At 60.2% G+C, this 16528-nt stretch overlaps 1 protein-coding gene across 1 annotated transcript; it reads right to left on the bottom strand.

Moving 5' to 3' along the window:
- Positions 1–887: 887 nt before the first annotated feature.
- Positions 888–16466, bottom strand: SSU72 (SSU72 homolog, RNA polymerase II CTD phosphatase). Its single transcript, XM_037146905.2, has 5 exons — positions 16081–16466; positions 8540–8683; positions 2774–2913; positions 2275–2393; positions 888–1152 (listed from the first exon to the last, which is right to left on the bottom strand). The coding sequence occupies exons 1-5, from the start codon at positions 16257–16259 to the stop codon at positions 1051–1053; spliced, it is 684 nt and encodes a 227-aa protein (XP_037002800.1). The 5' UTR covers positions 16260–16466; the 3' UTR covers positions 888–1050.
- Positions 16467–16528: the final 62 nt, after the last annotated feature.

Here is a 16528-nt window from a genome sequence, read left to right as displayed (position 1 = left end):
ACCCCCTCCCCGGGGCACCTGGTCAGTGTGGGCCCCGGTGCCCTGCCCAAGTCCCCGCCGGAATGGCACCCTGGAGAGAGCCGGGATTCCCTCTCCCTCCACTTCCCCCAACTCATCAGCCGAGGTTCCTCCTCCTGGGTCCCTGGGGTCGCGGTGTGGGACTCTGGGCCCACGGACAGCAGTGGGCCCATGCAAGCAACTGCCTTTCCGGGGGAGGCCTGCCTGGGCACAGGGAACAGCCAGGGTGTCACTACAAAGCCAGGGACATGCGACCTGAGGACAGCCAAGCAAAAGCCAAAGAACAGCCCCCAGAGGGAGCAGGACCAGCTTCAGTCTGGTCTCCCTCAGGGGTCAGCCCCAGGCCCCTGGGCTGGGCAGCCTAGAAGCCTGGAGGCCAGTGTTGGGATCTATCTGCACTCTGGTGGCCCCCCGACACCGGGGCCCCGGGGAGGCATCCCCGAGTCAGCCCCTGCAGGCACAGACCTGCCCCCTCCCCAGAGGTGACCAGAGATGTTCCACAGCCACGTACATCCGGAGGGGTCCCTGGGAAAGGGTGCTTGGGGCACAAGCGGATGACAGAGGGGACTAGGAGCCACAGGGAACAGGGCCTCATTCTGCCAGCAGCCCCGGTGGGGGTTGCTGGGAAGGAGGCTGGGCCCAGAGGCTGGACCACGGCCGGGAGCCCTTCCTGAAGGACGTCGGGGGCACCGAGCCCCCTGCCTCCTGGGACCAGCGTGGGGCCGAGTGCAGAGCCCAGGACGCTCACCGAGGAGCAGCAGCACCTGTTCATTGGACAAGTGCAGGTGCGCCCCAGCTGGGGACGGGGGAGGGGTGGGGCGCACAGTGAAGGAAGGAGACGTGGTGGAAGAAATGTGCTGAGAACTGTGTTGTTTTGCTTAAAGAAACTTTAATGTCACACCCAGAACGTGGAGGGGTAGCGCGGCCCTCGGGCCGGGGCCTGCCCTCGCAGCAGGGCGCACAGTGCGGGCGGTGGCAGCCCTTGGCGAGAAGGCAGGGTGGGGAGGAGGTGGGCTGCCGCTGGCCGCGGGCTCAGTAGAAGCAGACGGTGTGCAGGAAGGCCCGGCCGCTCTTCTCCTCGAACTCCTGCAGCAGCTCGTCGATCTCGTTCTCCATGTCCTCCGTGTGCTGGATCTGCGCACAGAGCGGCCTCCTGAGCGGGCACCAAGGCCCGACCCCCCGATACTGGTGCGGCCCCGGCCCTCCCCTGGGGGGACTGGAACGAGGGTGGGCTCTCAGATGTCACGTGGACTCCAAATGTGGGCCCACTGCCGCAGGGGAGCTCGGGCACAGAAGGCATGGTCCCCACCCAGGGCGGAAGCCCAGCCCGTGCTCTGGGGGCGGAGGGCCCGTTCTGTGGGGCTAGGCAGCACCTGCAGCCTCTGCCCCACTGGCTGCCACTAACGGCCCCCCAGGTGTCAGACCCATGAGTGTGCACACACACCCAGGCACCCCTGGTGGACAAGCACTGCCCTGAAGGAGCAGGTGCTGCCAGGGTACAGCCCTGCAGTGGCCCAAGCCAGACGACAGCAGAGGCTGCTTGCTGCCCCAGGCATGGCCTCTGAAGAGTGGCACCTCCCAAACTCAGCTCTCGCCGGTGTGACCCAAGTCACACGGGCAACTTCTGGGATGTGTCTTCCCCGCTGCAGCCCTTTCTCTTGCATTATGGCAGGATAATGCTCACACCTGCTGGAGCTCCAGCAGCCACGATGCACCACGAGGTGCACCACGATCAGAGGCTGTGCTAGGCTCCCTCTGGAAGTCCTGGTTAAGCCACTGTTTGTCACTCACAGCCAGCTGGCCTAGCGCAGGCAGGAAACAAGGCGTGTGGGCTCCTCCTTGCTAGGGGCTCTTGTCACACAGAAGAAAGAGGTTCTGCTCTGAGAACAGCTGCACAGTGGCTACAAAAGCCTTGTGGTTTTCCGCACAAAGCGGGGGGACCACCAGGTGAGTGGAGTGAGGAGTGACACAGAAGTCCCTCCGAGCCCTCCGACAGGACACATGGCAACTTCATGGAAGCAAGACACCTGCAGTCACTGCCTTCTAGAGTCAGCCCAAAAGCCCAAAGTGGATTCACCAGAGGCAGCTACTCAATTCTCAATCTGTGGGCACCTTTGCATGATCTGGGTTTTAACACTGGGAAGTGACTGGAACGTGAACCAAACTGTGTGACAGTCACTTCCACCGTGAACACTCCCGTGCAGGGGGATCTGGGCCCCGCCCCCAAGCAGGGAGCGCTGGGGCGTGGATACTCACGCACTGGCAGAGCTCGCAGATGAGGAAGGCCCCCAGGGTGGCCTCCTCGTGGTTGTCCTGGATGTCCACATTGATCACGTGCACTGGCTGGCAGGTCTCCTGCTCTCTGGAGTTCAAGTCTGACCGAGACAGAGTGGTGTGGACCTCAGGGGCTCCGCAAGACCTGCCCTGGCTGAGCATCAAAGCACCTCCTGCCCGAAATGCAACACCACACCCCACCTCCCTGGGGACAAGCAACTGTCCTGTGGCCCAGCATTCAGCAGGCCCCCTCGGAGAACCAGGTCCCCACTCCAGGCCCTCCAACCCTCTTACCAGGCTGCTGGCAGCACCAGCAGCTTTGCCCAGGAAAACACAATAGGCCGAAGCCCCAGGCTAGGCACCCCCCTGGCTGCTGCCTGGCCCACTGAGGCTGGGGGAGGACGGGTGTGAGAGGAACACATGGGACCCAGGACACCGCTGGGCCCAGGCACAGGTGGGGGCGCTGGGTCTTTGGGCTCACCTTCCACCACCTGGTCATACACTCTCTCCTCGCAGGTGAGGATCAGATCGAACAGGTCTTTGCAGTTCTGGAACCTTTCTGGCCTCGGCTTGATCCGTTTATTTCTGTCCAGCATGTGCAGAATGCCGTTCTGTGTGTAGCTGCACGCCAAGGTTAAGGAACTCCAGAGAAGGCGTGCCCTGAGCTTGCCGTGGCGCCGCCCACCTCACCCAGGCTGCAGGGGACAAGGCGGTGGGCAGACTGCCCGTGGAGCGGGCGTCTGGACCTGCCAACCTCAGCTGGCCAGGTCACAGCTTTCAGGCCAAGGTGGCCCAGAAGGCGGAGACTTGTGCCTGTCTACAGCCTCCTCTCGTCTGTCTGTCCAGCCCACCTGCCACCCCTGTGGCTGGGTCTGCAGCATCTCAGCCACACTGGCCCCAACCCACACAGCAACACTCACCTGCAAGCCCACCCCAGCCAGGCTCGGCCACAGCAAAGGAACCCGAAACCTTGTGGCAACAAGGGGGTCCCGGAGGAAGAAGCTGGACCACTAAAGATGAGAGCAACGGGGCCCCACGGGCGTGGCAGCGAGGTCTGTGCCAAGCAGGTGACCCCGGAGCTGGATGTCCTGCCCCCAGGGACCTCCAGACAGGGCCGCACACCCGCCCAACACAGTGGCTGTCCTTGGGGCCCCAGGGAAATGGTTCACTTCCTCAACAGAGACGGAGCCCCGACTCTAGGAGGCGGCCTCCCGGGGTCTCTCTGGACAGCAGGGGAGGAGCGACTCGCCGATTCCACCTTAGGCAGACAGGCAGGCTGACCTGGGCGTGCCGGGGGATGCATTTAATGTGGCCCAAACCTCAAAGTTGGGACGACTTATTTGAAGAAGCTCGTGTTAGCACACATTTCTCCCTTTCCTGGACACTGAGGACACCGGTTATAATACATTTAAATGGTTTACCTTTTAATGTATTAAAAGGTAAGAGACATAACTTTGGTAACAAAGATGCTGGATTGTTAGCTGTAATGTTTAATTCTTGACACTTTCTGACCAAGTTCACAAAGCCACTGCACTGCCCAGGCACAACCGCGTCCTAAATGGGGCCTCCCTTCAGCCCCACGAGTGGGCGCCGTGCTCTCCCTGCCCCCACACCCACGGCCCTGGAGGGACAACCACCAGGTGCTCAGCCAGGGCGGCTGCGCTCCTGTGAGCTCCATCCTCCTTCACACACCCCCGCACCCCTCCCTCCCCCCACGAGGCTGATGGCACAGGTGAGGGTCATGGAATGGAGTAGAAGGCCCATTTGGGGGATCAGACCCCACCAATCATCCCCCGGTACGGAAGGAGAAAGAGGCCTTTCCGGACTGTTTTTGCTTTGTTCCTGGCAAACCCCAGGGGTGCAGGTCCTAGGGGAGCCAAGCAGGACCAGGGACGGCTGTGCAGCGCGCTGCTGAAGACACCGCGACCCTCGCTGTTCCAACCCCCAGGGACCCAGAGCCACCTGAACCCCCACTCAGACCACGGGGGACGGGCGGGGGTGGGGTGAGCAGGGCAGCGAGGCCAGCAGGAGTCGTCGGCCACAGGACGGAACCCGTCAGAGGGAGGCTGGGAGGCAACGGCCTCCAGACACACTTTGTGGAGAGAGTGAAGTGTCTCGTGAAGACGGCCTCCAAGTGCAGCGCTGGACCCTCGTCCCTGAGCCTGAGGACACTTCCTGGGAGACCAGCAGGCATGGGAGCCGGGCAAGGGCAGGGCTGACCGCCCCGGGCCTGGCAGCAGGTGGGGACTTGAGTTTTTAGAACCCCCCCCCCCCCACAACACACAGGTGCTCCTGGGCTGACGGTGGCCAGGGGCCAGGCCGGGTCTCTCATGCTGATGACCCGGCTTGGAGATGCAAGCTGCTGGTTCCGGGGCCCCACTCGGGGGCATCGGCGCTGCCCACCCATGCCTGGCCCACCTTCCAATCCCCAAGTTCCCTACTGAGCAGCCAGTGCCCAAAGGAGCCCCCACGACAAGGAAGGCTCCTAACGTGCTTCTGCCTCCCAGGAACCCGGGACGCTTCCCAAGGTCAGTCAACAGGATGAAACCACAGCGAGGCCACTAGCTCTAGGGCACTTCGCCTGCTCCTCCTGGACACCTGTGGAGGGCACCCGGGGAGTGGGGCCTAGGGCATGGGGCCATTCCGCCTGGAGAAGCACGTTGGGGACAGCCACGCAGGGACTCAGCCTGGCTCCCACGGGGCAGCAGCGAGGCCCAGGTAGACACCCCACGAGCACTCAGTTTGAAAGGGGGTCCCACGAAGAAGGGGGAGGGTGAGTGTTTTCAGAGACAGGGAGTGGTGCCGGCAGGACTCGGAAAAGGGACCGGTCCCTCCCGGTGAGGCTTCGGCCCAGCGGCAGGGCCCCGCACCCCAGGGCGTCGCCCGGCCACCACGAGGACCCTGGCTAGTGGCCCTCCACACCCAGCCCAGCCCCTGGTGGATGGAGTGGGAAGCACAGCTCCAGCTTCACTGCCCTTGTCATCCACAGAATGGGAGTGAGGACAGGAAAACTCACACTCAGAACATTCGGGACGGCAGCGGGGGGCCCCCAGTGGAAACGGAAGCCCGAGGGGCGGGGCAGGGGGCCCCTGACCACAAAGGCCTTCAGAGCCAACACCCCGGCAGCACCCTGCACAGGGCAGGAGGGCAGCCCCGAAGGAGGGCACTGTGTGTCCTCCACCAGCATCAAGTTACGGCCGGGGACTGTGCTCTGGCCTCACTGGGCCACTAGGAGGGCCCGGGACACCCCAGTTGCTGCCAACACCACCTCAGTCCCCAGATGCCACCACACCTAATTCTTGTGTCCTCGCTGTGCGCCTCAGCCTCGGAAGTGACCCCGATCCTCTGTTGTGGATGCTCCCTGAGGGTGGGCCACACCCGGAAGCCAGCTCAGCATGGGGACCCTGTCACCTGGTTTTACTTCCAGTGTTAAACTTGACCAGACGACGTCAGATACGAGGCAGGGAGTCTCAAGTGGAGCCCGAGTCCGTTCTGGAAGATCCCCACGGCTCTGGGGCTCCCAAAGGCCTGAGTGAGCGCCCTCCTGCAGTTCAGCCAGGGCGCTGGGCCACTGCAGGCAGTCACAGGTGTCCACACGTGCTGGGCTGGAGGACACTGAGAACTCAGGCACCCCCGAGATAGCCCAGAGCCCCTCCTCCCTGGCTGTGGTCTCCAGGCTGGCTATGCCACGTGACCAGGGAAGCCCAGGGCGATGCCCCCACCCCACAGTCACCAGGAGGTGGTGGGCACCATGGGAGGAGGGCAGCGCGCCCTGGGGCCGGCCGCCGAGTTCTCCAGTGCCAGCTACATGCCACAAGCCAGCTCAGGGTACAGATTCAGAGGAGCAGGCTGATGGGGGTGTCCCCTGGCCCCATCGTGTAAAGAGGCGGCCAGCCCCAGACTCTCTGGTGGCCGAGCAGGAAGCCACCCGGGGCACCGTAGCAAGGACAGCTTTCGAGCCAGCACTTCATGTTAAGAAACAAATTTGAATTAACTTTGGTAATCAGAGCAGTTTCTGCAAAGCATGCAGGCTGCTCAAAGACGACCGTGGGAAGCCCCGGGCACCACCCTGATTCCAGGCTTGGTGGCTGGCTCCGGCTGTAGCAGCCTCACGCCATGGTGTTTTCAGGCAGAGACCATGACTCAGGTGGGGGACCAGTGGGTCCCCTAGGCCTCAACGAATGTGCAAAGCAGTGGGCAGGGCTGGGGCACCTCCACTGGTGCAGACCTGATGAGCAGGCGACCAGCTCAGACAGGATAGGGACTGGTCTGCATCACCTAAGACATCTTAAGGCTGCAATTCGTTTTAAGCACGAGAGCTTTTCTAAAACCTGAGGGCCTACCAGCTGCATCCGATCACCTGCTCTCTGGGAATACATCCACTTGTTAAAGAGACAGGCAATGCTTTTCAAAAACTACTTAAGACACAGCTGCCAGCCAGGGTGAGAGGAGACAAGGTCAAACACAGCAGAAGCAAGCGAGAGCCCGAGGCCTCCGGCGCCAGGCGGGCAGCCAGGGGCCGGTGACTCTTTCCCACTCCCCTCGCTGCACGAGAAGTGTTCCCGCCTGAAACAAGTCTCCGGAGACCCAGAGAGGACAGCCCCCTCCCGAGCTGCTGTGTCTGCTAACCTCACACCCAAGACGGAGGTCAGGAGGCTGCGGGGATTTACAGTGTGAGAAACCATCTTTATTTTTACCTTTTGCCCCGAGGCAAGAAGAGAGTGCACAGTGAAGAAGGGCGTACACACATCAGTTAAGCTGAGGTCTGAAAGAATGAAACAGGCAGACGAGAACGTGCAGCTTAAGTAAAAACCACGCCTCCCAGGCTGACTGGTCAGGGAAGGTGCACAGGAGCAGACGTGTGGACACAGGCTGCTGCGCCCGGTCTCCACCCGGCGAACACAGTCAGGGTCCAGGAAGAGTCTCGTCTGCCCTCCGAGCCCGCGCTGGGGGGTGACTGGTGACACGCGCTGAAAGCACACTAACTGCATTCAGTGGCAGGCTCTCACCTGCTTCAAGGCAGGTGGTTCTGTCGTCACAAAGCAATCGAGAGCTGAAAGGCCTGGCCCCGGGTCTCCTGCCGACAGGCCAGCCCTCCTTCCTCGCCCACCGCCTCCGCACTGCAGGCTGGTCGTTGCCACGTTAGAAGGACATAACCTGATCTTTCCACCAAAGGTTCTCCATGTGAACACAGGGTCCAGCCCCAGACCCCTCACTGGAAGCTGGAAGACCCCGGGGGAGGGAGCTCAAGGGCAGGAAAGGAAAAGCCCCAGAAGCCTCGGCTCCGGAGCCACACTGACGCCTGCAGGGAGCAAGCAAAGTGTAAGCTGCGCTGCGTTCAGGAGGACTTCACGGCAAAGGGAAGAGAAAAGATATGGCGGAGGGAAATGTGCACTTAAAATGGGCACTTTGAAGCCAAGAATGTCATCGAGGAATACTTGAAATACAAGAACTGGAACACATAAAGTTGGCTTTTGTTTAAAATCAACGCAGCCTGACACCCCCTAAACGCGGTCAGATCTGGAAAACGCTCCCAGCAGTGCAGCTGCCACGGGTCCCAGGCCATATGCCTGCCAGGAGGCCGCCCGGGAGAGGGTCCGGACCGAACTGGCGTGGGCTGGGAGAGCTGGGGACTAAAAGGAGTGGTGTCTCGAGGTCTGAGGGGAGAGGAAAATGTTCGGACATTTGCAGGGACAGCTGTGCAGCCCCACGCTTGGAGGCACCGAAACCACGACACTGCGCAGCGTCGGATGCTTCTTCCCAAGTCCCCCTCCTCGCCACAGAAGGAAGAAGCCACTTCTCGTCTGTGGAGGGTCCGGTGGACCCTGAGTGCACAGATAACCCCACAAGGGAACCGGTAACTGACAGCTCCCACCCCAGTGGAACCTCACTGGGCCTGGGGGACCTGCCCCCACTGCTCTCGTGCACCCCCGAGGGAGGAGCCACCGGGTCTCTGGCCCTGAGCCTGCAGATCCCACCGCCCCATCCAAGCTGTGTGACGTGACGACCCTGTGTGCCCTACATGTCCTTGACCCTGTCCGAGCAGCACCAGAAATGGACTTAATTCTGAGAGGAGAGGCGTGTGTTTGCTCCGCACGTGCCCGACTCAGCACGGCACGCAGCGGCGGCCACCATCTACCTGCCTCCCGGACACCCCGACGTGAGGGCCGCGTGACACCTGCGCCTGAGGGCCCACCTGCCGCAGACCACCACGCTGGGGTCTCCCGAGGGTGACCGGCTGGGATACAGTTCTTTGTCTTTCCTAAGGAGGTCGTTGTACATCTGGTCGTACGTGGTTTTGAAGTCATACACGTTGGGCTTGTCGGGCGCCGGCCCTGGTAGCTTCACGTGAGTCCCTGTTCCAAACGACCGGACGCTGAACCCCCGTTTGCTGAAAGACACAGGGAGACAAAGGTCACGGCTGGGCTGCATAAGACATAAAGTCCTGCAAATACACGGCACGAGATTAGAAATGGACACAACGAGTACCTCTCTTGATATTCCAAAACACGTTTTTAAATCCCTCACTTTAAATACTTCATTCAAATTTTTAAGATTTCATTTTGATTTATCAGTAAAGAGTGGGAAAGGGAGAAGAAGGAGAGTGGGAGAGAAACATCAGTGTGCGGTTGCCTCTCACGTGCCCCCTACTGGGAACCTGGCCCGAATCCAACCCAGGCATGTGCCCTGACTGGGGATCGAACCTGCAACCCTTTGGTGCACAGGCCAGCACTCAATCCACTGAGTCACACCAGCCGGAGCACTTTATTCAAAGGTTACAAGCCCTGCAGCACACTACGCAGAAGCTACACAGAACCAAAGACGACAGACGAAGGGCCCTCCGCGTGGGGTCCCTAGCGGCGCCGCAGCACCCAGCACGCGGTGGGCACGGGCTCGATCGCTGCTGAGCGGTGAGCAGGCAGGTTTCACTGTGAGGGAGACTGAGTTGTCGGGGTGACAGGAGGCTTCTGGGCGAGGCTCCTCCACCCACCCTTCCTGCCGGAACCCACGCCACGCAACTGCCGCGGAGAAAGGGCTCGGGTCCGCGCACACGCAGACACCCAGCATCCAACAGGGATGTTGCAAAGCAGGGGATAAATGAGCAACAGACCCGGCCAGGGCCCTCAACTGCGACATTCCCTGTCTCGTCCCCACTCAGGGCCTGACGGGGAGGGCGCCAGGCAGGGAAAGCGCCTGCACACATGTGCTGTGACAGGAAGGTGACGGCCAGGTTTTGTGGATGCACCAGCAAGCCTGGACAAGGCCACAGCGACCACGGCAGTGGGAGTGGTGGTCACCAAGGCAGCAACAGGCACCCACTGCCCGCCTGGGTCCACAAGGTGGTGGTGGTCACACAATGTCACGTGGCAGCTGCTTCTGTGGAGGTCACGCTCCCCCATGACAGTGACGCACGAACACAGTGGGGTCATGCTGGCCTCAGGACTGACTGCTGTCCCCCAACAGGCCAACAAGGACGTGCCCCGAAGGTGCCAGCCACGCCCCCAGGAGTCCAATGGCTGTTCCAGGTGAAAAACCTACATGGTCGAGCGAGAGTGAATTAGTCCTCAGACCAACCTGTATGTGCAGGGGATGAGAGAACCTGTCAATCCGCAGGTCTCCTCTGAGTTTACTTCGTGTCAAAGGACTGGGACCAGGCTTCACACCAGAGGGCAAGAGGGACCCAGAAGTGCCCCGACTCCACCAACCACATCCCCTGTGTGTGTGGGTGACCCCACGGACACTGGGGCGGGGCCAACAAGATCAGGAGCTGCTTCTATCACCCAGGGGAAGGGACATATGTTCTGAGATGGACCACAGCCCCAGGGGGACAGGGTGTGGTGCAGGGTGAGGTCTGTGCCCAGGAGAAGAGGGCATCCCCGCAGAGGGCGCGGCCAGGTCCGGGGAGCACACGGGCCGAAGGCGTAAACTAACCAGGAGGTAACACCCGGGGCCAGGAGTGATGTAAAGTGTGAGAGCCACGGCTCAGCGCCTGGCAGTCAGCCTGGGCTGCTCAGAGCCTGCAGGTCTTGCCTGGCTCTCAGGGGACAGTCCTGTCTCCTGGCAGTAGCCCTGACCCTCTCGGACAGGCCACGAGACCCACAGACAGGAGCAGCCCCTCCATGGTGCTTTGCAGACACCATAAACCAGGGAAACGTGGCAAGCCCGCACTGACCAAGTCTACGGGTGCCATTTCCGACCAGCTAAGAGAGAATGGCCTGCATTTTGTAGTACTAAGTTATGTTTAAAGACTTTATTTATTCATTTTTAGAATTTACTTGTTTATTTTTAGAGAGGGGAATGGAGGGAGAGAGATATCAGTGTGCAGTTGCCTCTTGCAACCGCAAACCAGGCAGGGGCCCTGACTGGGAATCGAACCAGCAACTTTTTGGTTCACAGGCTGGCACTCAACCCACTGCGCCACACCAGCCAGGGTGCAATCAAGTGTCTTTAACGTGTACACTGTTGTTCCACACGGTGCTACTGCACACTGTAACACGTTGCCGTGCAGTGTACACGCGACTTACATGCAGCCCCTGTGCAGGTCTGGAAGGCAGCCCGTCCTGTCTCAGGTGTGCCCGCAGTGTGTGAGGTGGGCACTGGAGAGAGAACCTTTGCGGGGTCGAAGTGAGAAACACAGTCCAGACCCCTCTTCTGTGATGCATCAGCCACCCCAGAAGCGCCTTCCAAAAGGACTCCCCAGATCGCTCTGGGCAACACCAAGGAAAGCAGCGAGCTCCAGCGGAGACGTGTGCGAGCGCGCTCCTCACTCCGCGGGCGTCCTCTCGGGGCCAGGCATCGCCACTCTCAGCATCGGTAACGCGTGCCCTGTGAGCGCGCCTGTACCTGGCCAGCCCACCGCAGTCAGGCCACGGGGCCCCTGTGTGCCCGGGGTGGCAGGTGTGCCTCCCCCTTCTGATGATGCACCAAAACTTCCTGCAGCTTACGACGTGCTAGGGCACAGTGATGGTCACTACAGGCCAAAGCTCTCTCCTCGGACCCTTGGTGGAAGCTGGGAGCCAGAAAGTAAACCCAATACCTGCCACCCAGGAGAGTGAGCAGCACGGCAGGGAGAAAGCCAAGGGATGGGCGTGGAGGTGACAGGCGCGACACATTGCCTGTCACTGGGGGACGGCAGGCATGCCACCTAGAAGCCGCCACAGGGTTCCCAGGAGGAGACCCTGTGCAGGCCTCCCTTCTACCTGCCACCTGCCGCAGATACCCAAGTCTGACCGGCCTGGGGGGCACCACCACAGGGCCCCTCTGCTGCCCCACTGGGTCTGGGTGCGCTGGTGTCCAGGCAGAACCCCCTCCATCCCTGTCTGCCCACACTCCCACAGTGAATCGCCCCCGCGGCCACCCAACCCTACCAAGGCTCCCCACCACCGGGGTTTCTGTGTGGAGGGAACTGCCGGGTGCTGTCCCCCACCCTCTGGACTCCAAAACCATCACCAAGTGCATTTAAGCGCCACAGGACGTGCAGTTCGCTCACAAGTGGCCAAAAAGCTGATCAGCGACACAAGTGCCATTTCCTCTGAACTGGTGCGGTGACACGTTCAGTCTCTCACGGGAAAACGCCAAGGGCTGGCACACACTCCCGACGCCCTTGCCGCCTGGTCTCCAGGGCCTGCTCTCTTCACACCGAACGGGCCTCCAGACACCTGTTTTCCCAGTGCTCTCACGAGCACCAGTGTCTGTCCAAAGAGCCTGTCACAGCAAGTGTGAACCGTGGGGGGCTGCCACCTGATGGCTGGAGGTGCCACACGGATGTGGGAGGAATGCCGGAGAGGCTCAGTAAAAACGGGGCTTCCCTCTCTCCCAGACTGTGGCTGCCTCACTGGAAGCAGGGCTCTGGTGGGGTTGCTGCCCTGGACCCGTCACGGCCCCTCCGCCAGGCAGGCAGACCTCTGCCGCGCGACCTTGTGCTCAGGGGACACTCAGACAGTTCCCCAGCCATCACGCCCGAATGCCTGCCTGGGAAGACACGCTGCTGAAACGTCAGTGTTCCAGTAACACGCACGTTCTCACAAGCAAATTGTGGGGCCTACACACACTTCAATAAACATCTTCTAGGATGTACCGTCACCCTCCAACACAAGGTCAAGAATGAAGCGGAGCGGCTTGAGCTCGTGACACAAACACCACGAAGGCCGCCCCGCCGGTGCCTTGCTTAGGTGTCTCCCGACCAGGCCCTGAGCCCCGACCCGGCTCTGCTGGCCACTGTGGCCCCTCCTTCCAGCACCAGGCAGTCAGTCCCAGGCAAGGACAAGTCACTGAGCACGGGCCCCACCTGCTCTTGTGTGCACCAGGTGGCTGGACAAGACCCTGCTGCAGGGACCAGTGCCCCTGCTGCTGGAGCGGTTCCCATACTTGGCCTGGCCGGTTCCCTCCCCACGTTCACCTTCACATGAAACTCGGCCCCCTTGGCCCTGTCCCTGAGGACAGAAACCGCGCAGTCTCTCAGAGCCCAGGAAAGCGAACGCGGTACCAGGCAGGCACCCCTTTGTGTCCGCTGCCATTCTCGGGACTCGGTTTCAGACCTTGTGACCTTCCAGACGACTTTCTTCAAGTGTTCCCAGAACTGAAGTCTCAAAGGTGCGGCCTCAAGGCCCAGCTGATGCTCCGGTAAGGGGTTTCTGGAAGTGTCAGACCAGAGGTGGCTGGAAGCATCCTGTGTCTGGGACCTGCCGGCGTCGCCCACACAAGCTCAGGCAGCCGAGACGTCTCGTTCGGGAAGAAGCGCAGGCACCTCTCTTCCAGTGGGGCCCATGCTCTGTAGCCACGATGTTAGGATTTGAGACCTCCCCCTCCCCCCGCCAAATCAGAGAACCACAGGATCTCAACCGACCGTGGCAGTCCCCACACCCTGGGCTCCTCCTTCAGTCCGTTTCTCCCACCGAGTCTCGATTCTTTCACTCATTTACCATGGCCACAGCCCCTTGGGTCCAACACCTTGATGTCACTCGGAAGCTGGGGCTTCTGGCTCCAGGTGGTGTCTCCTCCCCCACGTGCAGCCTCTGCGCACCTTCCCAAAGCCATCCTGCCAGGACTCTGCAGATGAGGACACAGAAACTCCATCTGGCAAGTTACGGGAGTCTGTCTTTAAAACTTGTTTCAAACTGCTGCAACGAAAACTGCAGCTTAGGAAAACAACAGGCCTCCTAACAAAAAAGTGAGTAAGCTGGCTCTAAAGGGAGTGGGATTTGAAACCATTTAGTCTCAAAAGACCAAAAAAGATCACCCCAAGGAACATCCTGACTAGCTCTTGAAAGTGCCAAGATCATTATCACTTGTAAACAACTCATCAGAAAATACAGTCCAAGGTAGTTTTCAACAAGGCAAAAATAAAATCAAGTGGGGTTTCATAAGTAAACCACCCACTGTGCGTGCCCAGTTAACGGCACTCCTTCCCCGTCTCCCTTCGGAAGCTTCCCCACGTGCGCTGTGTGTCTGTGACCAGACTGTGCGTCATCTTCCCGCTTCAAAGTTTCTGCAGTAGTTCTATGCTTTCCACAAAATCACCTTCGAGGCTGAAGGTTCTTCAAGTTGTAACAGAAAACCTTCACATAAATTTCTTCAAGATGCTTTTAAAAGACCCAACTACATAAATCTGTAAGTTTTTTCAAAAGTGGAAATGACACGAGATGTTGTTTAATCTCTACAGCAATTTAAAAACTAAAGGCAGGTGAGAACCATTTCTTGCCCAGGTAGCATGAGAAGACTGTGAGGAAATGAGGATTTTATAAACAGGCATTTTCTGGAATGCGGTCCGGGAAGACATGTGAAAGTGTGAAGTACGCCTATCTCTGACTCGGCAATTCCATCTCTGAAAGTTCATGGCAAGGAATCCACCAGAGGAGCGTGGAGATGTTTACGTGGCACAAGGCTGTCGACGCTGTGAGACCGGAGAACAGGAAGCCCAGGCATCTCTTCACGGGGCCAGGTGACTCCTCCGCCCCAGGCTGCCATCCAGTCACCTGCTGCCACAGGAGCAGACGTGTTCAAACTCAGTCCATCCGACCAGAGCGGAAAGGAGCTGCAGTGGGACACTCACAGCACGACATGGGGCGAGGCCACGGCGCTCCGGTGTGATCTCCCGCACTCGGGCGGGGGAAAGGCCCCCGGAGCCCCCTCAGCTTTGCCATCTTCTGCACACTGCCGCTCTAACAGAAGATGGGGCCCCAAACCAGCACTTTACAGAGTCACGATTCATGCCTAAAACGACGACACTCACATCAATAATGTGTTGCCCTGAACTTTCCTCTTTTGTCTCTGTTCTGAGCCTGCGCTCTTCATGGGTAAATGTGGAAGACAGCAATCTGGGCGAAAGCCCCCCACAATCTCTGCCCTGGGCTCTCCATACCTGGGGGTGGCCCATCGGCTGAGCTGGAAAGGACCTGTCTTCCTGCAGTGACTGTCTCAGGGAAGCAGAGGCTTTGGACCTGACTTCACTAACGCTGCTACAGTGACTTTATAAAAGTCTCCCTTTCCAGCTCTTGCTGGTGTGTGTAGCTCAGTGGACTGAGTGCTGGGCTGTGAGGCCCAGGGCCAAAGGTTCGATTCCCAGTCAGGGCACACGCCTGGGTTGTGGGTCAGGTCCCCAGTAGGGGTACATGAGGAACAACCACACCTTGATGTTTTTTCCCCTTCCCTTCCCCTCTCTCTAAAGATAAATAAACCTTGAAAAAAAAAGTTGTTTTCCTTTCCAAACATTTCAGCCCAACTTTGTTAAAAGAAATGTCATCCAGAACCATGTCAACTGTGCCCCTAATTAAAAATATTAAATCTCATTCTCCCCAAATGATTCCCCAGGAGTGCGAATGTTGTATTTGTTTGCTTAAATTCACGGGATTTTAAAAGACTTAATGCGAAAATGCAGTTTGGGGATGTGGCGTAACGCAGTGCACTTCTAACACATTTCTAGTTTTAAAGTAACTTTCTAGTTTAAAACGACACTAAGCGACCGCTGTAGACAGCGTAGTAGACGTTGGGAAGAATCAAGCTGCTGGGAACAGATGGGGGTAGCCGACTCCTCCGGCCTCAATGAACCACTGGGGCGTGGGGCCGGTCCGCTTCTCTCAAGTTTACTCGGGAGGGTGATCACTGGGCTGACGAGCAATGCAAGCAGCCAAGGAAAAAACTGTATAAAGCAAGAATACACGTGTGCTAAACACGTGCACCACCGGGGTCCCAAAACAGCGGTTCCCACTGAAGAAGAAACTCGACGCTCCAAACCAGGTCCAGAAATCACCGCCTGGAGGCTCCCAAGGGGCCAGTTCCCGTGAGACGTGAGAACGTCGCTAGGAGCAAACACACAACTCGCGAAGTTGACAAAACAGGCCCCTATCCTCTCTCCCGGCCTCCTCCTGTACTGCAGCCGTGTCCAGCACGCTGCTGGCAGTCACGACCCAGGACGACACACCCTGGATGGAGACCGCCGTCTCCCAGACCATCAACAACGTCTGGGATCAACGCCTGGTCAGGGAGCCGTCTCCGTCGGGAACCCCGCTATTAAAGGCCCAGGCGCCCGCACAGAGTGGGCGCGTGCGGCGCCGGACCTTCGGATGCGCCCGGACCTCTAAGGTTCCCGAACCCTGAGAACGCGGGCTCACACCCCGAACTTCCCCCGATGCCACGCATTCGTGGGGGCACGGCGCGGCCAATCCAGCCTCCTCCACTCCCCGCAGCGCTCTGCCCCCGGGGCCGACCGGCGCGGACCCGCGGCGCCTCGGGCTTCGGTCCGGGCCACCGCCGCCAACTCGGGCCAGGGAGTCCCAAGGGCGCGCCTACCTGAGGATGTTGTGGGCCTCCATGCTACGGTTCTGGTTGCTCGAACACACCACCGCCACCCGCAGCGGCGACGACGGCATGGCGGCGGCCGCCCCGTCCGCACTCTCCGGCTCCGGGCTCCCACCCAGTCGCGGCTCTTCCGCACGAGTAAGATGGCGGCCGCGGCTCCCGGAAGTCATGACGCGAAGCGGCGGCGCCGGCGACGTACCGCGTCGGGACGCGCGGCGCGGGCGAACACACGGCGGCCCAGAGGCCTCGCCGCCGTCTCAGAGCCCCAGCGGCGGGCGGAGGAAGGCCCACCCGGCGGGCGTCAGGCTGCCGAGAACGCTTCGGCCCCGGGCGTACGCAGGCGAGGCCCGCAGTCCTCACGGGAACTGCCCGCCGTCCTGCGCCGGCGTCCTGATGTCACAAGGCGGCGCCGCCGTCCCCGGGAGTGACGCGTTAGGCG

Source organism: Artibeus jamaicensis, unplaced genomic scaffold (genome assembly GCF_021234435.1).
Source record: "Artibeus jamaicensis isolate MK-2021 breed Jamaican fruit bat unplaced genomic scaffold, CSHL_Jam_final scaffold_847, whole genome shotgun sequence".
NCBI classification, from domain to species: Eukaryota; Metazoa; Chordata; class Mammalia; order Chiroptera; family Phyllostomidae; genus Artibeus; species Artibeus jamaicensis.
Note: the sequence above shows the minus strand (reverse complement) of the source record. Positions and strands in the feature narration are given on the sequence as shown.

Excerpts from the sequence above, each read along its gene's own strand:
- SSU72 (XM_037146905.2), bottom strand. The coding sequence starts at position 16,259 with ATGACTTCCGGGAGCCGCGGCCGCCATCTTACTCGTGCGGAAGAGCCG. Across the intron at positions 8,684-16,080 it reads GAGGCCCACAACATCCTCAG|CAAACGGGGGTTCAGCGTCC; the intron begins GTAGGCGCGCCC and ends TGTGTCTTTCAG. Across the intron at positions 1,153-2,274 it reads TCTGCGAGCTCTGCCAGTGC|ATCCAGCACACGGAGGACAT; the intron begins GTGAGTATCCAC and ends CTCTGTGCGCAG.